Consider the following 25,049-nt stretch of genomic DNA (forward strand, 5'->3'; position numbering starts at 1 on the left):
TCCTTTGTCCTCGCGGGGAAGATAAAACCCACCACTCTGCAGTTAACAGGTGTGGACAAATGCTCGGAAGAACTTCCTTGGTGGATTTATTGTGCCTTCTGAAAAACCATTTATTTCAAAGTAATTAGATTAATGAACAGGATTAAATAATTAAATTAATATATGTGGGAACATAACATGCACCGGACCAGGAATCGAACCCAGGTCCTCTGGAAACCCGTATCAATGCTCTGCCATCTGAGCTATCTGGGCGACCCTGACTGAGCATGCAATTTTCCCACACATGTAATTGCCACTCTCTTCCCGTCGTTGCTTCCAGGGCACTCGCTGCCAACCAGAGGAACACCAACGGCCTGAACACGAGAGGGTCTTCCTCCAATGGGAGAGGGGAGGAGGGGGGGGAAGGGGAGGGGAGGAGGGGAGGAGGGGAGGAGGGGAGGCGGGGAGGGGAGGAGGGGAGGGGAGGAGGGGAGGAGGGAGGAGGTGACAAATCCATACCCTCTATTATAAGCACCACTGGGGGGCGTAGTGAGCAATTAGAATCTGGGTTCAAATCCTGGTCTGGGCATGTAATTTTCCCACATATATTAATTTAATTATTTCAAAGTTCTGATTGTAATGACCATATCAACAACCAATGAGATCATCGTGTCCTTGTGTGCTCATCCTCCTCATTTCAGTAGTTCTTTCAAATGCTCACCCATGCACATTCACGTTTAACTCATTGAAAATGCAGAAGTTCTAGAACGCACAGGTAGATTCCCATTGGCTTTGAAGCAAAGTCATTGTGAAATCAAGAAATACACAGAAACTTGGTTCACTGGGCATGATTCGATTTGCTGGAATATTATTGTACAAAGTGTCACCTTATAGAGCAGCCTGAATAATTTGATTTTCAAATGGTTAATGTTTTTTTGGAAGAGTCCAAGAAAATGTCGATGTCGAAAATGTCGAAAACTGAAAATGCTTCAGTTTTCCGCCAGCTACACCGACTTCAGTTTTCCGCCAGCTACACCGACTCCATTTAATCCAGGTACACCGATTTCAGTTTTCCGCCATCTACACCGACTTCAGTTTTCCGCCAGCTACACCGACTCCATTTAATCCAGGTACACCGATTTCAGTTTTCCGCCATCTACACCGACTTCAGTTAATCCAGGTACACCGATTTCAGTTTTCCGCCATCTACACCGATTTCAGTTTTCCGCCATCTACACCGACTTCAGTTAATCCAGGTACACCGATTTCAGTTTTCCGCCATCTACACCGACTTCAGTTTTCCGCCAGCTACACCGACTTCATTTATAATTCTAAGCCCAAGATCAAACAGCCCAGCCTAGCTAGGCCTAGGCCTACAGATGTTTGCGAGGGCTGCGTACTCGATCGACTGACCATTGTCGACGAAGCTCTCACTCTACGCAATGCGTATTTTCATTTTACATAGCCTTTTTTTTCATAAATCCGTCTAGTCTATTCCACCTTATAGGCCATACAATCCTGCTTCAGATCTGTGTACAGATGGACATTCACATTGTTGGAAAATGTATTCACGTGGTCATACCACCATGTCACCACCAATGTCAATTAAACCTGATCTCAGATAAACTTTACTGCATTCCATTATAATCTTTCTTATAAAGTTTGAGGCTGATGGAGAAGTTAAACAATCGATGGCAAATAAAATGCACTAACAACGGAAATACAGTAAGGGGTAAGAGGTGGACATACAGGTAAACAGATGACAAATTGGCAGGTGTCAAAGGAAATGTGACAAGACCATGCAGCCAGGTCAACATGGCCAAGTGGAGGCTCAAACGCACAAATTATTGTTAAAGACATCCTGAAACTTACAAAAAATTTTTTATTGCAAAGAACAACTGACTTAGCATCCCATCCAAAAGACCATGTGACCCATCCATGACGACCCTAAGTAGTGCTGCATGAAGTCAAGGCAGTTTTAATTTGCTCTAATTTCAGCTCAAAAGGTGAGCACACAATCCTGCCCACACAATCCTGAGTTATCCCACTGGTATGTACATGGAATTTTGATATTTTATTAGAAGCTATGCATTTTATCTCCCAAAAGTGTATTTAAACAATTAAACCACAGCGATGCAGAGAACCCAAAAATGTTATTGGAGGTTGACAGCTGTCACGATGATGCAGAAAGAATCGATGAAGATGTAAATAAATTAACATTTCATTTATTTCGATAATAATATCTCCAGGTTTCGATAATAATATCTTCATTTCCATAAGCCCCCAACAGGAAACCTGATCCAAGACACTTTTAGTGTAAAATTCACTATTCCAGTCACACTGATTCTCACATCATACAGCATTTGCACTCTCCTCTAATGCCGCAATGCTGCCACACTTCGTTCATTATCCATTGAAAAATGGCAGCACAGAGGGCAAATGTCAGCATTTATTTAATCTCCATTCAAACCATACCCGGAGGACTTCTGTTGTTTCTCAACAGACACCAAACTGCAAATTGCATTGAACTTCAACATCCACACTGAAAATCCTAGCAGCAAACTGTACCTGGAGACAAATTCCACCACTCCCCCACAGCATCACCTACCAACTGGTTAACTTCACTGGAGTCGATCCATTGCATTCCTTCATTAATTATGAACTACAGACATTTATTTCATCTAATGCCCTCTAGGAGTGGGCATTTGATGAGCTGAATTGAAGCAAACGATTTCCCACACACTCAAGTGAGATTATTGCACCGTGTACCAGGGCACAGAACAGTCTGGCTCCAGGTAATAATTAATCTATCTGGTTTGCAACCAGTCACAAGATTTATATAACAACACAGATCCATGTCCTATGATAATGTTTGCAGGGCAGTTTTATGTATCACTACCCAGAAGGGTAGCGTAAAACATTGAATGCTCCAGGAATTTATTTTACAAGACAATTTCTTTTCTTCACAGGTTCACCCATTCCAAATTTAACTTTTCTGTCCAACATCTTAATCCTAGAACACTCATGCATGATGCGAGGCCAGTGCAAAAAAAAAAATCAGCGATTGCAGCTCTTGCCAGGACGTGTTTGTGTGGTGTATTTTTGTGGGGTGTTTATTACCTGCTGTGTTTGCGTGGTTTATTGATGATGTAAATTTGTGTTCAATCAAATATGGCTGCCAAATACTTGACCAATGACGTCATCAATTTAATTCTTCCATATCCCATATCATTTTTTGTGTCAATCATGCTCAAACATTTTCAAACTGATCGGATCAAGCGTTCTACTTGTCTAATTATGATGTCATAATGAAGGCACCAATGACATCAACATGAATAACTGTTGTTCCCCATGTGTAGTACTTGAGAATGAGACATGTTTCAATTATTTCCATGTAGCGGTTTCGGAGATATAGAGGTGCAAATTTTTTCGGGTATGTGATCCAGGTATGTGATCCAGGTACACATTCCAGGTATGTGATCATTATGTTATATTCTTCGCAAATCTGCAGAGATGGATGGATGCTGCAGACGTCTGCCTCTCAGACATGTGGTGTACTGATCTACATCATCAGTCATCAACAAAATGGTTTAGTGGATTTTCAAATGAAATGGAGAGGATGTATAACAAGGACATTACCTTCAGGAGGGAGATCTCGAGAGTAATGCCATCGAGAGCAACCCATTTCATCTGCTCACAGAGAAAATCTGATAACCAGTCATGTCGAGTCCCCTAAGTTTTGGCAGACAGGAGATGCGAAGTTGCACCATTCAATGATTTAAGATTTTTTTTCCCAGCCCAACCTTTGCCTGCCAGTCTCATTTTAAACATGGGGCAAAACTTGTCTTCTATTCCCTGTGGAAATTAGCCAGAAAATGTTCCAAGGCTCAATTGTGATAAAAAATGTCAAACCTCTGACACCAATAACCATTCCAATCTATATTATGTCGCTTTTTGATTAAAACAGAGTTTAAATCTCCACTACATGACTTTATAAAGCACTATTTGCTGCCTTAGTGTGCAATGATCTTCATAGTGCATGCAAATTGATGGTTTATTTCAAGTTTGTGTGTGCCATTGAATCGTTTTGGTAATGCAGTGTATATTTTTACATAAGAGAGAAAGGACAATGAACAAGGAAAGAGGAAAGGGGATTTAAAGATTCTACCTTTCAAGAAGAAACATGTAATCATTCTTTTTCAGCAATTTTAATGCAATTGGACAACATTAACCATTATTGTGCACTCAACTCAACTACTATGTCATCTTCTAAGAGCCTAGATCTTGTATGTAAAAAGAGATCAAGTAATTTTGAAGAAAATGAGGTTAATCGATTTTGAAAAAGACTCAACACCTTTGACCAAACCAGATCTCTTTCGCAACTTTTTTTTTTTTAATCTCAAATAGATTTCATACAAAGTAAGGACATATTTTAAGCTTTCACTACTGTATAAATAATTTATAGTTGTCATTAATCTAGCAGATAATTAAAATATATAACTTATTTTGTTTGTGAAAGCCGAGTTATACTTTTGTGTGCCCGGCTGTCATGACCACACTCAGGTAGTAGTTGATTACCAGGCCTAAAATATGGTGACTTTGAGAGTTGCCAACAGGGTCCTCAACTGAAATCAATCAACAGTTCCTGTCATTTTCAATGGTCCTGAAGTCATTTCCTCCACATTGATAAAGCTAAACTCTTTGCTGAGCATTTCACTGCAAACTCCACACATGATGACTTAAATCAATCTAACACTAACATCAATATATCCACTGTCGTTATCACTCAAAGTTGTGAAAATCACCCAAGGGCTGGAAATTTCAAAAGCTACGGGAACGTATTGTATCTTGCAATTGTCCTGAAGATGTGCTTGCCAGAATTGTTCTCTATTCTCTCAAAACTGTACAAATATATCAAAGTTGGTGTTCTCACCTTGCTGGAAGTTTGCTTCTGTTGTACCTGCATTTAAAGGCTCTGGGGAGAAATCGGACCCCTCCTCTTTTTTGGATACAAGATCGAGGCTCGTGTAAGAGCTAAGAAACCTAGTTATGATTATAAACCTAGTTCTCATTTCTTTTCTTAACTAACATCGTAAATACTAAACAATTCGGTGATAACAACAATAATCATGCACGTACTGACTTTATGTCCCATGACAACAATCAATTACATCATCAACCATTTCAACCACTCAAAGAAAACCTTTCCATCAACAGAAATTCTCATTTTGTAACAATATACTCCAGGTTTTTTGAGCCCATCTAGTTGATGTAATTTAGAGAGCAAGTGCAACCTGCTGCTTGAGAGAGATAGGATAAAGTGATTGACGTTTGGTTGGTGGATGAGGAAATGTGGGAAGTGGAAAGGGGTGGGGGTGTGCGAAATATGGGGTAGATCAAGAAGAGTGTCAGTGAAGTCATGCCTGCAGATATAGAAAGTGGTTCACTCCATTTTCAGCTTTAACTCAAGAGCATGTTGCGATAAAAGGTGGTTTGCAAAATGTAGTATTATACAAAATATACAAAGGAAGTATTTGTGGACAGGGACTACCTACCTGTATTTGAGTGGAAAGTGTAATAAGAGCATGGTTAAAATGATCAACCTACACTTTTCTGAACAAACATGCATGTTGGAAACAAAAACTTTCCATGTTTAATGCAAGTGTGAAGCTTTTGTAAATGCAATGCATTTTTTTTCCAAACTTTTTTTTATGTTGAAGGCTCCAGTCACGGACTATATAGTCCTCAGCGATGCGTGGCTTTAAATAAAAGAGCTGCATTGATAGAAAAGTGAAGAAATAGAGAATAGTCTAAGAGTTTTTGAGGAAGTAAAAAATCTGCTTTTTGAAAAGGAGAAGATTTTTTTTTTTTTTTGTGTACATTTGTACAAGATCTAGGCTCGTGTAAGAGCTAACAATAATTACAAAAGAGGAAAAACGGACACACAACACATACAATAAAGGGACGGGAGACAAGATGGGGAGAGAGAGGGAAGCAGACAAGTACAACAGCAGAGAACAGGGACAACGGAAGATCTTTTTGAGGGAGAGGGCTTGGGGGGAGGAGGCATGGGAAGGGAGGAGTTTGAGGTATAAAACATATGGACACTGATATAACTTCCAGGAAAGAAAGAGGTCGATATTTCAAAAAAATGGATCTGGGGTGAAATTAGCGGGGGTAGAAAAGATCAAGGTTTTGGATGGGGGAAGATAAGAGATGGTGGTGAACAGCTGTTTTAAAGACCTGGAGGGAGGAGTGGGATTGAAGAGAGTGCGGGAGTTTGTTTCAGAGGCGGGAGAAAAGAGGAATGAAGGAGTGAAGGTGAGCAGAGAGTCTTGATTTTGGCGGTTTAACCATAAGAGGGTTGCTGGCAGATCTTGTGCGACCTGGAGGAATATTTGAGGGGACAGAGCACAGAGAGAGCTGGGGGAGCAAGGCCGGAGAGGAGTCGGTAGACCTGCCTGCGGTGAGTAAGTTAAAGGCCGTCGGAGTTAGCTTATTCCTAATTCCTCAAGTTCCTGGATATTTCCACAACTTCTTTGTAAGTGGCTGAAAGTCTTTCAGGGTTGTTTCTCAATTTCACAGATGATGAGGGATCCATAGTTGGTTTATTTCTTTAGTCTGATTGACATATGCAAAATAAGCTCCAGTCACGAGTGTCCATGCTAGCAGGCGTGGTTTTACAGTTGCCAGTATTCATTTTGGATTAGTCACTTCAAATATTTAAAACGCAATAAAATATTTAAAAAGATCATAAGTGTTTGGAAAAACATGCGAAGGTAAAGGGTTCCAGAGTTTGGCAGTTTGGCAGTTAAGACACAAACATCATAACGGTTTATTCTTGATTTGCCAATGGCCACACAATAATCATGCGATCCAGTGGCTTGTCGAGTATTCCGTGGTCTCGCTAATGGTGGAGGTACACAAGCAGAAAGATCTTAGGAGCAGAAAATTAAGTAATATCTGTAGAAAAGAGCAAGAGAGCCAACTTTGCGGCGTAATTTGAGTGGGTCGAGTTTTGATGTCAGATTAGGAGAGTTGATAAGTCGGATTACTTTGGATTCAATTATGTCCAGTAAGTATGTGGAGCTAGAACCTCCCCAGATGTGAGAGCAGTACTCTATACGAGGACGATTCAATCCTTTATATACCGTAGTTGAAGCAACTGCCGAGAGGAGAAGAATCTTCGACATCGGAACAGGACTCCTAGTTTATTCGAGGCAGACTAAGCTATTTGTGTAAAGTATGGATTCCAGGATAAATTTGATGTTCAAGTAATACTAAGTAGGTTTATCGTATCACATACACATGACAGCAGTACTTTATAAACTTTAGATATTTACTCACATTAACTTTACTACCACAAAATATCAATGCATCCTTAGATATTTACTCACATTCGAAAAATTTAATGCACAGCATTTCACCTTTGATGACTAGAAAGATATTTTAAATTACAATTGTTTTACTTTCAATAAACGTGAGCTGGCTCTCCCATCGGCATCGAGTGTGTCTGGTTGTGGATACCATGGTAACTTTCAACAGTACAGCCAACAGTAGGCCATTGAGTGCTGGTATCCAGACTAAATTCGCTCCTTGGGTTAGTTGCGCAATTTGCAATACACAGTATGTGGGAGTGCTGAGGTGTGGACAAGATGACAATTAGCCTATTAGGAACATAACAATACCAGATGGTTGTGGTTACATTCTACAAGAATAAAAATAAATTGGTGAAATGAAGAATGAGTAAGCAAAACGAGCTCTATTTTTGTACAGCCCAAGCTCCGTCCCTCTCCCGTTACCATAAGTGAACTCATCGATAAAACACATGGTGACGTTAAATACATAGCGATCAACCTTGCATGTTATTGCTCTCTATAAACTTGAATTAAGTTCAAGAGCACCATGTTCCTGACCACCTAGGAAACTTAATATAATGAAGTCTTCGGTTCAAAAATAGGTTTTTTCACAGACACCTTTAACGATCACCAAAAAGTGATCAAAAGTGAAAAAAGTTTCAAAAAAGTGAAAAGGTGATCACCAAAAAGTGTAAGGTACAAATGTTGGTTATTCATAATTGTCTTAATTAAACCAAAATTATATTACTAGATACAGTTTATGTATGTATGTATATATATATATATATATATACAGTATATATATATTTTAACTATAATTCACCAAATGTCTGTCCGTCTGTCTGTCTGTCTGTCTGTCTGTCCGTCTGTTCCCAGGTACCGCAAAAACGGCTGAACCGATTGCAAGGAAATTTTAGGTGGGTATTCCTGGGACCCCTTGGAGTAAAATACGCTATAATGGTTTTCCAATTTCAGCTTTGGCCTCCAGCATTTTCAGGTTTGGACTCCTGCCTAACGTTATTGTCCCGGGTACCACAAAAACGGCTGCACTGATCGCAACAATACACCTCCATGCCCGTGGTATTCTCACAGGTGACCCCACTAGTATATATAATGCTCAGAGGTCAAGACTGCAAAAAATCATCACTTTTGATTTATTTTATTTTGATGTATTTTCATTATTTTGATTTATGGAAGAAGAAGAAGATGTCTGAATGCAAACGGACTCGAACGGGCTTTGCATTTTCAGATGTTTTCTAGTTTATGTAATTCAATGTCTTAAACCATAGACACGTCGAGGCCTAGACTTTTACGAAAAAAGTATTGGCTTTATTTAAAAATATGGTATATTGTGGGTGCATTCTGCAAGCAGCTAAATAAGAAAAAGAATAAAGAATAAGTGCTCAGGATGACTTCCGTATTTAACAGTTGTATGTAACGTTGCCTGCCATTGTCTTTGGTCACATGACACTCCGGGAGCGGTGTTATTCTAGAGTCAGGTTTGATTTAGGGTGCTTACAGATTATTTTGTGATTATGTTTTCCTGGAATCGTGGTTCATGCAAAATTTCAACTTTCTAGCACACCACATAAGTATGAAACATTTATATTGGTGAGTGAGTGAGTGAGTAGTCAGAAAGAGCTTTATAAATTTCACTTTTTAGGTCGTAGTTTGTAGACAGCAACCACCCAGGGTAGTACTACCGTTCTGACTTAGGAGCGTTAAAGTGGTGCCCGGAACCATCTTACACTCTCCGTGTCACGATTGCTGGTCTTGCTTTCTGTCTCACTCAAACTATCGCTGAATATGTCCTATGATGAAATAATAATAATATTAAAAGAATATCTATATGAATAATAATGCATAATTCTATTAATATTGTTATGTCTGGGGGTAGAGCGAAAGAGAGCCAGGTAGATCTGTATAGGTAGGTATTCGACTGTCGCGATAGGGAATCTTCCTGTAATGAGTTCTGTGTTGTAGTCCGGTTTGTCGGTTAAGGAGTACACCTGTGAACATACCAGGATGTTCGGGTGTTAAATAGTTATAGGGATTAAGAATAAACCCCTGTGTGTCACACCTGGTAATCAAACCTTTGTCCCTTATGGCAATGCACACCTGTAGACACTTAGACAGGCCCTGTAGTGCACACAGTAATTAAATTCCCTTCCCTGACAAGGACTTCGGAAGAAAACAGGAAACCAGGCCAGGACACCGCCGATGATGGCTGCCGCCGGTCACATCACGAACTTGCCCAGCAACATCGCGTGACCACACCACAGGGGCCTGTGATTGGAGGGAAGGTGCTCGGAGGTTCGGTGGAAGGCGCTGATTGGGGGGCGCGCCAAGGCTGACGTCACCGGCCAGGTTGTGTAGGGGCGTGCCAAACGGCATTTTCTCTCTTGCTCTTGCTCGAACTCTTGTGCAGCACGTCCCTCTGGCTCTTGCGCAGCTCCAGCCCTGGTGCTTTCTGGCTGCCTCAACATGCTTGAAGCTCTTGCGTTTCTTCTTGGTCTTGAGAGGTCCTGGTGGTCGTTGGTTCACCATCTTTGTGGTGCTTGGAGCGGTGCTTGGTGCTTGTGCTTGGAGCGTTGCTTGTGCGGGAGCGAGGCTCGGAGCTTAGAGTGGTGAACGGGACCTCGTGTGCAAACGGCGAGGGCGTTGGCTCGGGCCTAGCAAAGCGTGTGAGGCGGACGGAGGATTCTCCGCACCGGAGCTTGGAGCTGCGTTTGGATGGTGGACACGACTACAGACGGACAGATAAGCTCACACCACATTTCACAATGACACGACGGACAGTTATTTTCGTAATTCATTCCTGTGTCCTGTTGTTGAGTCTGGTGTGTGGGATCCCAATTTATGAGCTTTATTTGATTACCATTGCGTTTCATTGTTATCGGGTGCCGGGAATAAACGTGTTTATTTTTGTACATTCTAATTCGGTGTCGAGTACATTAATTTCCCTGCAGCTGCCATCGGTTCGCTGAAGATAAGCGCTATTGCAGCAGCTTCCACTTCCCTTCTTCCTCCCGCGTTTTATAGCCGAATCCGTGTTTGGTCGTCGCCTCAAGTAAATCCGTTCTGGTCCATCCGCGGTCCCTGGTCTTAACCGAAGGGTCTGCGCGACAATATTAAAATAATATTGATAATAATAATAAATGTAATATCGCTGAATATGTCCTATGATGGACTGCCAGCTTCAATCTATCTTTCTCGGAAACAAACATCATGCACTTTTCATCATACATTTTCCTTCTCTTTTATTTAAGGCCTGGCCTCGATGAGGGCTATATAGTCCGTGCCTGGAGCCTTCAACATAAATATATATATATATATATATATATATATATATATATATATATATATATATATACATGGTGGTCCAGAAACCCTGGGCACATATTGAAGAATGATACCTGCAACAAACAAGGAAGTTTATTATTGTTCTTTGGTGCAAAACAAAACGTGATTACTCGTAAATGGATGTGACCACTTCAACACGCAGAGGCATGACGACGCAACAGGGTGAGGTGCATCACGTGATATGGATCGGGGTGAGCTTTGCTCACTGTGCTGCATGCGTTTGTCTTTGCATTAGTTCAGTTCATTGTGAATTAGATGCCATAATACGACGGAGGATATCGTGAGACAGAAAATTTGCGCTGTACGCTTGTATTCTGTATTTGAAATGGACAATGATTTGCAGAACAGGACCTTGTGGTCAGATGAATCCAAGTTTACTTTATCTGGTTCTGTGAATCGTCATGACAGCGTGATATGGGCAGTAGACAACACACAATTTACTGTTGAGCACAATGTCCAGTATCAAGCTAGTGTGTCTGTCTGGGCAGGCATTTCTTCTGGAGGCATTGTTGGACCAATATTTTTCGAAGAAAATGTGAATGTTGCAAATTATCTTCTAACTTTGGAACAGCGAGTATTTCCACTCAATGATGGCCAAATGTTGTCCATGCATGATGGTGCGCCTGCTCATTATGCTGCCAGTGTACACCAGGCCCTTGATTTGAACATTACAGACAAATGGATTGGCCATTGTGGGCCGGTTAAATGGCCGCCATGGTCTTGTGATTTAACACCCTGGGATTTCTTCCTTTTGGGTTTCCTCAAACACAAAGTGAAGGTGAGGAATCCTTCAACCTTTGGAGACTTGAAACAATTCATCCGTAATGAGACTGCTGCCTTAATGACTGAAACATGCAGAACTGCATGTCAGAGTGCAGTTTGAACATTTGAACTGATCTGTTTCATGTATATTAGACTGATTAGACTGTTTAACGAGTAAGCATGTTTTGTTTTGCACCAAAGAACAATAATAAACTTAGTTGTTTGTTGCAGGTATCGTTCTTCTAAATGTGGTTTCTGGACCACCATATATATATATATACACACACATATATACATAAAGGGTGTCCACAAAGTCATGCATCATGGGCAAAACATTTATTTGTAAGGTTGGCTATTTCAGTTGTTCGAAATGTGTCCCACCAATCTCAAAACGATTAATTTTGAATAAAGTTAATAAACTGTAGATAATAAAGTAATAAAATCTGAAAAGAAATACACTAAAAAATAAACACATTAGATAAATTAAATAATTTCCTCTGATGTGTGACTTTGTGGACACCCTGTATATACTAGATACTTCCTTACTCTTAGCTCATCTAGCCACGACTCTTCTGTAATTCCAAAGCGAATGGTTATTGCAGAGAAACACATAAGCAAACAAGAAAGAGCAATCAGAGATTGCAGACCCTTGCCAGGACGTTTTTTCAGTGGTTTTTAAGGCTTTTGTGTTAAAACAAATATGGCGGCTGAACCACATGACCAATGACATCATCGTTATTTTTTTTCCCCTCCACCAATTTATCCCTAGACGACACTCAAGAAATTTCATCTTGATCGGATGAAGTTATGTAGTTGTCGAATTATGACGTCATAATGGAGGCACCTATGACATCAGCATTAACATATGTTATTTCACATGGAGAGCTCTTTACAATGAGCCATGTCTCAATTTTTTCTATGCAGCGCTTTCAGAGATATAGAGGTGCAAATCTTTTCGGTTTTTCCAAGATGGCGGCCATACCACGTAACCTATGACATCATAATTATAATTTTAAAATTCTACAGGTGGAGTTACACCTATGGTGCAAATTTCCTGTCAATCGGACCAACGTTTGCAGAGAAAATCATATTTATTCTGTGTGGACAAACAAACAGACAAACAGACAGACAAACAAACGGACCCAAATGCAAAACCCTCTCCTCTGGTGAGGATAATAAGCAAACAAGTAAATTAAGATGATCATGCTAAAAGTGGAGATTGGGTGAGGAGGGAGGGGGGAGGAGGAAGGTGAGGTAAGGGGGTGAGGGTAGGGGGTGAGGGTTTGAGGTGATATGTAAGTACAACTTCCGATACCACTGAAAGCAAGATGATGTGAAATAGTGCCAAAAAGGAACATTTAACATAAAGGATGACAGCTGCAATAATTAATTAGCCAAAATTCCCAATAATTATATAACCTACAAAATTTATTTCAATCATTCCATTTCATTTCAATCATTCCATTTCATTTCAATCATTCCATTTCATTTCATTCATTCCATTTCAATCACCCTGGACACCGACAGCCACCTCCATTGCACTTTAGAAATGCTTCAACACACTGCAGCAATTGCTTTTGAAATGATTATAGCTGCACCAACAATGAATCGGTGTCGATAAACGGCGATGCGAAACCGGTGCAATAATGCGTTCGTGGTGAGTGTTCAAAACAGCGAAAGGTGTGTGGGCCTGTCCCATGACAAATCTCTGCAGTGAGGCTCGGGTGCTATTCGAGAATACTGAAAGCAATGTGAAGAAGCACACAGTATGGTGTTGCTATATCATCTTAGCAGCGGGATTTGCCCAAACAAGAACCGTGCAATATCCGAGTGTGCCAGTGGGAAGAGGTCGGCTAACTCCACAGTGTATGAGTTCTCAGCACACATTATAATAACTGCGCTGTTGCATTTGAATGCAAAGCATTATGATAAGTCAAAGAGGAGCTACTTTAAAAAGCATTTTTATAGTTTTCTTTTTAAAAAACTCTGCAAATAAATTGTTTTGGTCTTTACCTGTACTTGATAATTGTTACATAACTCGTGTCGGCACCACCCTTGCAATAGCTTTTCCTAAGATGCTGTGATAGTAACACCAGTGCAATTTTCAAGTTATTGAGCTACCAAATGCATCGAAATGCAACTTGTACATGCAAGGAAAGTACAGTACTGATTTAGCTGGAATAGTAAATAAAAAAATAAAAAACCGAAATGCTGTGAACAGGACTGTGAGTCAGAAGATAGATTATACATCTTAGAACAGCAGTGAAAGTGTTTTGCATCTCTTCTCATTTGGTGAAATTGGTCACAAGCACCATCAACTCCCTTTTGGTGAAACGATCTAAATTAGGCCATCAGCCAGACCCCCAAAATAGGGTCCATTGGTACCAAAATGAGGGAGTAAGCCTAATATTGATTTTTGGATAGGTCTTTACCCCTAGAATATGAAAATATGTGATAGCAAATTCAACCATGTAGCTAAATGGGTGTTATCACTTCATTTTCAAAATGGCCGCCAAAATGCATGTTTTTCTATTAAAAACACCATGTTTCATATTCTTGTAGGAATTTGTAACAAATAGCATTGCGTTTTGAGATGTTTAAGACTTTACAACTCTCTTAAAGTATGAAATACATCATCTGAACTTTAATCCAAGAAGATAGAATCCAATATGGCGCCCAATTTCACAAAATGGCTGCCATCATAGCAACAACTTTATGCACAAAATATGCACGAAAATAACTGGCATTCAGTAGATTTGCAAGTATACACATGGAAAAAAGTATCGCACCACCACGTATTTTCGACATAGTGGAAATGTATCAATGAATTTTTGCACCTTTTCGTTGCGGTGTAGGGTAATCTTGTGCAACATTTTGTCCAGATGTTGGAACGCAATGAAGAGAACAAAATTGGGTGACACATTCCTGCCTGTCCTTCACATCATTTGTTTGTTGATACTTTCTTATCAAACGACTAATACTGGTATGGTGATGTCCCAATTGGTTAGCAATGGGTGATGTCCCAAAGTTGTAAAATCATTTCTAACCCCTAAAACCAGGTATAAGATACCCAAATTTGGGGTATAGGGTGAATAGTGAAAAAAACACTACATTGACCATTGATATTTTGAGAAATTTGGCGGCCATTTTGAAAATGGGTGATAACACACATTTAGCTACATCGTTGAATTTGCTATCACATATTTTCTTATTCTAGAGGTAAAAACCTTGTCAAAAATCATTATTAGCCTTACTCCCTCAATTTGGTACCGGTTGACCCCCCTAGCTGATAGCCTAAATCTAGGATCATGGCTCTCCGCCTCTCAAATGTTCCTCTTTTTTCCCCACCTGTGGAACCAACTTCCACATTCTCTTCAACCTCATCTCATTCTTCCCTCTGGGTCTTCAAGACAGCTGCTCATCGACATCTCAGATCCAAAAACATGATCTTTTCTACCCACGCTAACTCCCACACCCCAAGCCCTTCTCCTTCCAAACGTCCAGTTTTTCCCTCCTCTGAGTTTCCTTATGTATCCATCTTTTCTTCTGTATTCATCTTAGCTTTACACTCTGCTGTTGGTGTTTCTCCAGGCCCCCTCTCTACAGTTCCTTCTGTCCCATTATGTCCTGATTTCTTCAGTGTGCTAGTTCTTCCACGAGCCTTGACTATGTATACAAAATATGAGAAAAACACTGCAACTGTGTAAAATCACAAGAAAAAAACGGATGCTGCCTCTGGCACTTTTGAAAGATTATTATGTACGAGTAATTCACTCAATTTTTCATTGGCAATACTGTAAGTAATTCAAAGCACACGGAAATTGTTCATTGGGGTCAAAAACAGCCTCTCACTACTACACCAGGGAATACATACACTGAGCAGTCAGTTTGTCTATATAATTGAGAAGGCAAATACTACAGGGCTTTGCTTGTGAGGAGAGAAACGACTCAGTACAATCAGTGCAGTGACTGTTAAGTATCTCCCCAACAGGGAGCATCCCATGATCAAACCTTCTTGGAAGCGGAAAGCCTTCAGCATAGTTTGATGCAAGGAGCGTACCTGTTCACCATCTACCTGCTTATCATCATACTAAAATATGCCATTTCGTGTCTGTCTGTCTGTCTGATGAATTTTTGACATCACTGCAATCCTTCGTTACTTATCCAATCTCAACCAAACTTGACAGGATGACGAAGGGTTACATAATGAAGGTTGTAGCGCATTCATTTGCACCCCTCCCCAAGGGGGGTTTCTCCCCCGAGCGGGTTTTTCCCGCCATTGCCGTCAATGGCGTTGCGTGTTGAGGTGTATATCAATGTTAAATTAGCTTTATCGTGGCGTTTGTCCAATGATGAAGATTTAGCGTGGTGTTTTTCCAAAGACGCTTTTAATAACAAAATTAATGATAATCTCATATTGTTAATATTATTACAAAACAATATTAATACTTATCATCTCTCACTTCCCCAAGGCGTTTTTCCTGCAGTGATAACATGTATAAATAGCTTATCTTACTATAATTCACCAAATGTCCGTCCGTCCATTCGAAGGTATCGCAAAAACGGCTCAACCGATCGAAATGATATTTTGGGTGGGTATTCCTGGGACCACTGGGAGTAAAATAGGCTATATTGTTTTTCCAAGTTTTCAAGTTTTCCAATTTTCCAGTTTTTCCAAACACTATGGAATAATATTTACCGATATGAACAGTGATGTGGCTTTTGTTGAAATTCTACAAATACTGTTTATTCTACGTACCAGGAGAGAGTAGATCGACTCCTGACGAACTCTTCCTATATAAACGTGCGGCTCTGAAGTAACATGCCAGCATGTGCAAAGCGACTGAGAAACAGGTGTAGTGGCCGCTTCCATGTTACAGATTCGGCACGCACTCTTTACACATAAAAGTGCAATGAGAAAGACGTGTAGCGGCCACTTCCGTTTTGCAGAAGTCAATCTTTTTTCAAAATGGGCGCCATGTACTGTTTAGATTTTGATGATTTGCGTGTGATATGATTCAATGGATGTTTATATGAATCGTTTAAAATAAAAAAGCCTTCAATTTCTGATATTTTGCCTTTTCATTTGGGCTTCCCAATTGAAGCCCCGCCCATAGGGTGGGCACCGTTGCTAGTAGCCGGCGAAGCCAGTGTTGTGAATGAACGCGTACGTATTATGTTGAAAAGCCAGATTTTGCTGAATCCTTGGAGAATTTCGAAGCTTTGACGCACCAAATCGCTCCATGGAGGCCGCCATCTTCCGGATGCGGAAGTATGCATAAAAAATTGCGAAAAAGTTCAATAGGAGTTTGTTTCACCCGTCTTTTTTTGATTCACAATCTTATGCACCTCTAATTTGTAATTAAAATACTTTAAGACCAACCTCGTTCCCCAGGACCGCATGGGCCCTGGTTATCTTCAACGAAAATCGTCACCAAACACCGGAACCAATGAGATTCGAGTATTTGAAAAAATATTTCAAAAAAGCTTATTACCGCGTTTCAGAGGCTGAAAACGGTGTCAAATATTCTAAAATTGACGAAGAATTATTTTTTATAAGTCTCGCGGCCGTAGGGAATAGTTTTCACGGCCGGAAATATCCGAAATTGAGACGGAATTCACCGAATTAATCAAGAAGGAAATTTTATAAATTTTAATCTCATGCAGAATGCAAATTGTGTAATTTTGAACTGGGTACGGTACCTACTACACCTACCTACTACCAACTACCTAACCTACTGATGCCATAGTGATGGGTAAAATAGTGGCAAGAGGCTTTGGCTTCGCCGGCTAATTGCGGCTTTGCAGTAGGGTACTAGTAGTTATAATGGTGTTTCCGTGGGAGCAACGGCTTCTACAGAAAGTAAAAATATTATAAACCACAAACACGTATGTTTAGCTTTTTAAACAGTCGCTAATGCTCTTTATAACACTAAATGAAGAAATTTGGAGGAATCACAACATCCGTCAAGTAAGGTTTACTTACAGAATGGAGCGAAGATCTACTGTACTCTATATAACCAACAAATGTTGGGTTAATGACATGGCCCTATCTGCCGCTACCGTGGCATTTTTGTAGCAAACTTTTGAAACTCGCTCCTGTTGTTCGATACGAAACTGAAAGGGAGAAGCTCGGGTTGTGCTCATTTACCAAGCAGCTAGCTAGCGCTTGCCAAGCCAGCCTTTCCTTAACGGTATTGAATGGAGAGCTTGCTCAAATGCTTAAACCACTTGGCGATCACTCCACAAGAAACTTGGTAAATGACCACACACCCAATGTTCTTGAGATCCGACCATAGATCGACTGTAATCTACATTACCCCAAAGAGGAATGACCCTTTTTCCGTTCTCGTAGTGAGCGGGTGTACTAGTGTGGAAAATGCACATTTTACCAAGATGGATCAATACGATTCAGAGAAACCACCAAACATTTTTGTAACAGCAGGTTATTTGGTATGCCTATTCAGATGTAGTGCACGATTGGGTGCAACTGATTAAAAGAACTTGTCACTTTTTGTGTCGATTTTAAAAATATTCCTTAAAAATCGCCAGCATTGTTGCCTTTTATGTTAAGCAAACCTGCGTGTTTATGGTTCGATTTTTACCAAATATATGAGGCTTACACCTGTCGGTTACACAAATTCCTCCAACACAATGCTGTCCATGAGTGTGATGGAACGTTCCGTTATGGACACGGTGGGGGGAACGGGTTCTGTGGGGTGAAAATAATTAGGAGTAGGTAAATCCTCACCAGCTGCGAATGCCTTGGACCATACATTATTTGATGAAAATCTAATACGTGCACAACCATATCAGGCTATATAACCTTCGCCAACCACCTGGCGTTGGCCTAATGGTTAGGGCGGCGGGCTTGGGATACCTAAGGTCCTGAGTTCGAATCTCGTTTAATTAACGCCAGGTGGGGTTGACTCAGCCTGTCATCCCTTTCGAGGTCGGCAAAATGAGTACCAGATAATTGGTTATAGAGAGGTATTGCATCAGCGGCAGACGCGCCCACAGAAAAAAAATGATGCAACCAGCAGCCACCACCTTCGCCAGAATTAACTCTCACGTACATTGTGCAAACCCCGGCCTCCCACCCTCAATTCAATCCCAGCGCGCTTGAAGTACCGAGCACGTGGCAACGCAGGTGCACGCGGCTCATCAAAAGTTGCGCAGGCAGAGGCGCATGCACCAACGGCAAGCATTTCGTGAAACCGTTTGAACACGTCGGGGCGGAGGCACTTATAAATACAAAAACATTATGACCATCTCCTGGACACGCCGCCGCACCGCCATTACCTTCCTCCAGTCCGACCACAAGGCGGTAGCACTGGCGGATTAAGCGCACAAACTGTTGCTTGCATCCCCTCTTGCCCCGGCTCATGGTGAAGGACCGGGATAAGCTCCGTATCGTTTTTTGTCCTGTTGTGGTTGTCAGCAAGGCTCGGACAGCACTGGAAGTCCGACGATTCGGATAAAGCTTAATATAGATGTCTGCTGGTAAGTGTCTGAGGCACCACGCAGGAGCAACACCAACAGAGCGCAAGAACAGATATTTCCCTCGCAGCAAACCTCACCGTTAAGAACACAACAAATGGGTGGGGAAGCAAAGGGGTGGAGTAGGTGGGGATGGGAGGGACAAGCAGCGACTGCACATTGCACGGTGCAAGGGCATGATCCCACTGCGCGCATTTCTCATTCTCACCCATTTCCAAAACCAAACCCCTCACTTTGCAATCAACATCCCCTGCACCGAACTATGGAAATGTTGTTGTTTCCATCATCGTGTCTCCTGCATCCTCAGATGTAGCGCAAAAAAAAAAAAACTTCTTCCAAATAAAGCTTCCAAATAAAGCAACGGTCCTATATTTCGATTCATCCTATTGTAAAGCAAAAAACGAAGCATTCCTTTCTCTGTCAGTTGCACAGGCTACCGAGGCAGTTTCATTGGCTGGGGGCACAATCCTCCGACACAAGATACTCAAAAGGAAAAGGTGAAATAAAGTCATTTTGAGGCTATCCAACAGAATTCAACATGAATCAAAGACTTAATCAAGTTATCCTAAAGTTTTTGTTGTTGATGGGAGGGGTGAATTGAAGTCTACTTAATTCATAAATGTATGAGACATGGAGGGATAAGAACTAGTGAGGGGGGAAAGAGGAGAACGGAAATTTGACGGAAAGGGGAAGCTTCAACAAGGCAAACGATGGGAAGAGGGTTAAACATTCTGCCATATTTGTATACGGAATATTGATTACTCAAAATCTGCCACTGACATTTATCAAACGCACAAAATCTCATGTACCAAATCCATCCCACTTTGTCCCAAATTTTATCCCCTTTTATAAACAATTTGACTTGTGTCCTCACCTGAGAAGGTAGAGAAAGCCCTCTCCAGCTTCGACTCCACTTCAGAGATGAACCAGAATGGCATCAGTGCCCATGTTCTCAAATTCTGATCTTCAGCTTTTGCTTTTCCTGTATTGGCAATCTTCAGCTTTTGCTTTTCCTGTATCGGCAATCTTCAGCTTTTGCTTTTCCTGTATCGGCAATCTTCAGCTTTTGCTTTTCCTGTATTGGCAATCTTCAGCTTTTGCTTTTCCTGTATCGGCGCTTTTCCTGTATCGGTAATCTTCAGCTTTTGCTTTTCCTGTATCAGCAATCTTCAGCTTTTGCTTCTCCTGTATCGGCAATCTTCAGCTTTTGCTTCTCCTGTATCGGCAATCTTCACCTTTTGCTTTTCCTGTATCGGCAATCTTCAGCTTTTGCTTTTCCTGTAACGGCAATCTTCAGCTTTTGCTTTTCCTCTGTCTGCACTCTTCAGCTTTTCTTTTTTCTGTCTGCAATCTTCAGCTTTTGCTTTTCCTGTATCGGCAATCTTCAGCTTTTGCTTTTCCTGTATCGGTAATCTTCAGCTTTTGCTTTTCCTGTATCAGCAATCTTCAGCTTTTGCTTCTCCTGTATCGGCAATCTTCACCTTTTGCTTTTCCTGTATCGGCAATCTTCAGCTTTTGCTTTTCCTGTAACGGCAATCTTCAGCTTTTGCTTTTCCTCTGTCTGCACTCTTCAGCTTTTCTTTTTTCTGTCTGCAATCTTCAGCTTTTGCTTTTCGTTTGCCTGCACTCTTCAGGTTTTCCCTTTTCCTTTATCTAAACTATTCAGATTTTCCTTTTCCTCTGCCTGCAATTTCAGCTCTTGCTTTTTCTCTGTCTGCACTCCAGGTTTTCCTTTTCCTCTGTCTGCACTACTCAGCTTTTTATTTTCCTCTGTCTGCAATTGTGGCTCTTGATTTTCCTCTGTTTGCAATTTCAGCTCTTGCTTTTCCTCTGTCTGTAATTTCAGCTCTTGCTTTTCCACTGTCTGCAATTGCAGCTCTTGCTTTTTCTCTGTCTGCACTCCAGGTTTTCCTTTTCCTCTGTCTGCAATTTCAGCTCTTGCTTTTTCTCTGTCTGCACTCCAGATTCTCCTTATGCTCTGTTTGCAATCTTCAGCTTTTTCTTTTCCTTGGTCTGCAATATTTAGCTTTTCCTTTTCCTCTGCACTCTTCAGCTTTCCCTTTTCCTCTGTCTGCAATTTCACCTGCTTTTTCGCTCTCTGCACTCTTCAGATTTTGTTTTTACTCTGTCTGCTATTTCAGTACTTGCTTTTCCTCTGTCTGCAATTGCAGCTCTTGCTTTTCCTCTGTCTGCAATTACAGCTCTTGCTTTTCCTCTATCTGCAATTGTGGCTCCTGCTTTTCCTCTATCTGCAATTGCAGCTCTTGCTTTTCCTCTGTCTGCACTCTTCAGATTTTGCTTTTATTCTGTCCGCAATTTCAGCTCTTGCTTTTCCTCTGTCTGCACTCTTGAGCTCTTGCGTTTCCTAAGTCTGCAATTTCAGCTCTTGCTTTTCCTCTATCTGCAATTGCAGCTCTTGTGTTTCCTATGTCTGCAATTTCAGCTCTTGCTTTTCCTCTATCTGCAATTGCAGCTCTTGCTTTTCCTTTGTCTGCAATTTCTGCTCTTGCTTTTTCTCTGTCTGCACTCCAGGTTTTCCTTTTCCTCTGTCTGCACTATTCAGCTTTTTATTTTCCTCTGTCTGCAATTTCTGCTCTTGCTTTTTCTTTTCCTTGGTCTGCAATATTTAGCTTTTCCTTTTCCTCTGTACTCTTCAGCTTTTCCTTTTCCTCTGTCTGCAATTTCAGCTCTTGCTTTTTCTCTGTCTGTACTCCAGGTTTTCCTTTTCCTCCATCTGCACTATTCAGCTTTTTCTTTTCCTCTGTCTGCAATTTCAGCTCTTGCTTTTTCTCTGTCTGCACTCCAGGTTCTCCTTATGCTCTGTCTGCAATCTTCAGCTTTTTCTTTTCCTTGGTCTGCAATATTTAGCTTTTCATTTTCCTCTGCACACTTCAGCTTTTCCTTTTCCTCTGTCTGCAATTTCAGCTCTTGCTTTTCCGCTGTCTGCACTTTTCAATTTTCCTTTTCCTCTGTCTGAAATTGCAGCTCTTGCTTTTCCTCTGTCTGCAATTGCAGCTCTTGCTTTTCCTCTGTATGTAATTGCAGCTCTTGCTTTTCCTCTGTCTGAAATTGCAGCTCTTTCTTTTCCTCTGTCTGCAATTATTGTGGCTCTTGCTTTTCCTCTGTCTGAAATTGCAGCCCTTGCTTTTCCTCTGTCTGCACTCTTCAGATTTTGCTTTTATTCTGTCTGCAATTCCAGATGTTGCTTTTCCTCTGTCTGCATTCTTGAGCTCTTGCATTTCCTATGTCTGCAATTTCAGCTCTTTCTTTTCCTTGGTGTGTACTCTTCAGCCTTTGCTTTTCTACTGTCTGCAATCTTCAGCTTTTCTTTTCCTCTGTCTGCAATCTTCAGCTTCTGCCCTTCCTGTCTACAATCTTCAACATGTTCTTTTTTTTCCTTTGGCCAACACTACCTCCCACCCCCACGCCCCCATTGAATCCTTTGGTGAGGCAGTAGCTCAATTGCCAAAGGCAATCTCAGTGCATTCCAAAAAGTTCCCAACAAGTGCGAGTCCGCTCTCAGGACAGCCAGAAAACAACATTCGTCCAATGTCAAAAAGGAACTTTCTAATTTTTCTTCCTCCTCTAAAAAACCTGGTGGTATCTTGTTGAGTCTTTCTCTGGAGTATGCTCCCCTTCTCCTCCACCCTCTTTTACTTCAAATGGCACCACAGTCGACTCCGCTCGTGATAAGGCAAAATGCCTCAATTCTGTGTTTGCTTCCAAATGTTGTGTCCCCAACCCCTCACTCTCGATACCTACACTTCCCTATCGTACCCAACTGCTCATGTACTCTGTATTTTTCTCCTGAGAAGGTGGAGAAGGTTGTTTCAACCCTGAAACTGGATCGGACGGCATCGGCTCGCATGTCCATAAAACCTGGCTCTGCTGCGCTTGCACATCCTCTCTCTGTCCTTTTCACCCTGTAATTTGCGTGCTATTATCTTCTATCAGCTTGGAAATCAGCGAATGTCATTGCATTACATAAAAAGGTGCAAAAACCGATCTCATTAACTACACACCTTTCAGCTTACTTCCAATCAGCAAGGTTATGGAATCCATCATTGCAGTTGATATGAAATCCTTCCTTTTCTCCAATATTATCTCAAATCCCCAATTTGGATTCAGGCCAGGACACTGTACCTTGGACATCCTGCTTTTACTCACCCAACAATAGATGGAGGCCCTCAATGTCAGATACGAGATCAGGGCCATCTCTCTGGACATGCAGTGCCTTCAAAAAGTAATCATACCCCTTGACCTTTTTCACATTTTGTCGTGTTACAGTCTGAATTTAAGTGAATTAAATTGAAATTTTTGTCATTGATCGAGACATAATACCCCATAATGTCAAAGTGGATTTTTTTTTATAGAAACTTTCACAAAATAATAAAAATGAAATACAAAAACATCTAATTTATATAATTATTCAACCCCTGAGTCCTATACATTGTAGAAGCGCCTTTTGCAGCGATTACAGCTTCGAATGTTCTTGGGTATGTCTGTATCAGCTTTGTACATCTGGATTTGGGGAGTTTTGTCCATTCTTCATTGCAGATTTGCTCAAGCTCTGTGAAATTGGATGGTGAGTATCAGTGAACAGCAATCTGCAACTCTTTCCACAGATTTATCAATGGAGGTAGTACAAGGGTAGAAGGGAATAGTCCTATTCGTGATCTTCATAAATGATCTCTCTGACTCTCTGGCAAATCTGCCTTATCAATTTACTGATGACTCCAACCTCAGCCGTGACATCCCTCACCCTTCAGACAACAGGCTGCAACCTCTTCCTTCTCTTCAACCTTGACAAAATCACAAGCCGGTCAAACACTTGGAATGTGTCTTTCAATCCTGACAAATCTCACACTCACTGTCTCTCCCCGAAAGCAAGCAAGAGCTGCAATCTGACAAACACCCCTGTCGACTTTTATAACAATCCTCTTGAGGAAGTACATGAATTCAAACTCTTGGGTCTCAACCATGATCTTTCTTGAGCAAACCACATTTCAAAGTTGGCGTCCAATGCCAGCCACCGACTGGGCATCCTCCATCATACAAACCATACAAAGTCCTTCCTTGGCACACGTGAACTTCTAGTCACCTACAAGACCTTCATCCACAGCTTGATGGAGTATTGCTCTCCCCTCTGGGAGAGGTCACTGTACTTAATGATGGCTCTCTCCCTTGGCTTTCTCCCTTCTCCCTTCTTCTTCCTCTTCCTCTTCCTCTTCCTCTTCCTCTCTCTCTCTCTCTCTCTCTCTCTCTCTCTCTCTCTCTCTCTCTCTCTCTCTCTCTCTCTCTCCATGATGGCTCCCTTGCCTCATATCTTGTTCAGCTTGATACCGTGGAAACCAAGACCTTCAAGACTATTGGAAGTTCCCGCGATGAAGTTGAGTCTATGGGCCTATTGCTTCACCAGCAAAGACTGGTCGGTGGTCTCTCTGTCTTCTACCACCTCCTTTCTGGTTTGCACCCTCTGCTCTATCCGTGTTTTGTCCTCCCCCCCCCTCCCCTTCCAAGTTTCTGCAGGGTACACACAGTCAACTATCAACCCACTTCTGGTGAAACTACCTAAACACAGGATCACTGATCACCTTCAATAATTCGTTCCTTTATTTTCCCACCTGTGGAATCAACTTCCACACTCTCTTCAATCTCAATCATCCCTGCAAGTCTTCAAGACAACTGTTCACCACCATCTCAGATTGTCTCCAATCCAAATCCATGATATTCTCTCCCTCATTAACCCCCACAACCCCCTCTCCACGCCATTCCATTCCCTCCTCCTTCCAAATTTCTAGTTTTCTCTCCTGATAGTTTCCTTCTTTATCCATCTTGTCCACCCCATTCATCCTCTCCTGCCTCCATTCCTCCTCACACCCAGTGTTTGTCTGCCTTCCTCTGTCTTGACCTTCAGCTCTGCTGTTGGTGTTTCTCCCCTCACTCCACTGTTCCTTTTGCCCTGATCTATTCAGTGCACTACCCAGCGGGCACACGACGTTGTTTCAACGTCGAATAACGGTTGGAATGAGGTCGCGACGTCGGACAACCAAAACCCAACCTGAGACTCAACATTAATATACCTAC

The 25,049-nt window shown here is 41.5% G+C and overlaps 1 protein-coding gene across 1 annotated transcript in view; it reads right to left on the reverse strand.

Annotated features, from left to right (window-relative positions):
* LOC137423647 (A-type potassium channel modulatory protein KCNIP2-like) overlaps window positions 1-19,056 on the reverse strand; it is a 223,387-nt gene extending 204,331 nt beyond the window's left edge. Inside the window, exon 1 of the mRNA XM_068111007.2 lies at window positions 18,765-19,056. Coding sequence (XP_067967108.1) covers window positions 18,765-18,849 — 85 coding nt within the window. The 5' untranslated portion in view covers window positions 18,850-19,056. The remainder of the gene's footprint in view (window positions 1-18,764) is intronic.
* Window positions 19,057-25,049: the final 5,993 nt, after the last annotated feature.

This window comes from Myxine glutinosa, chromosome 3 (assembly GCF_964187855.1).
Source record: "Myxine glutinosa chromosome 3, kmMyxGlut1.1, whole genome shotgun sequence".
Lineage (NCBI taxonomy): Eukaryota > Metazoa > Chordata > Myxini > Myxiniformes > Myxinidae > Myxine > Myxine glutinosa.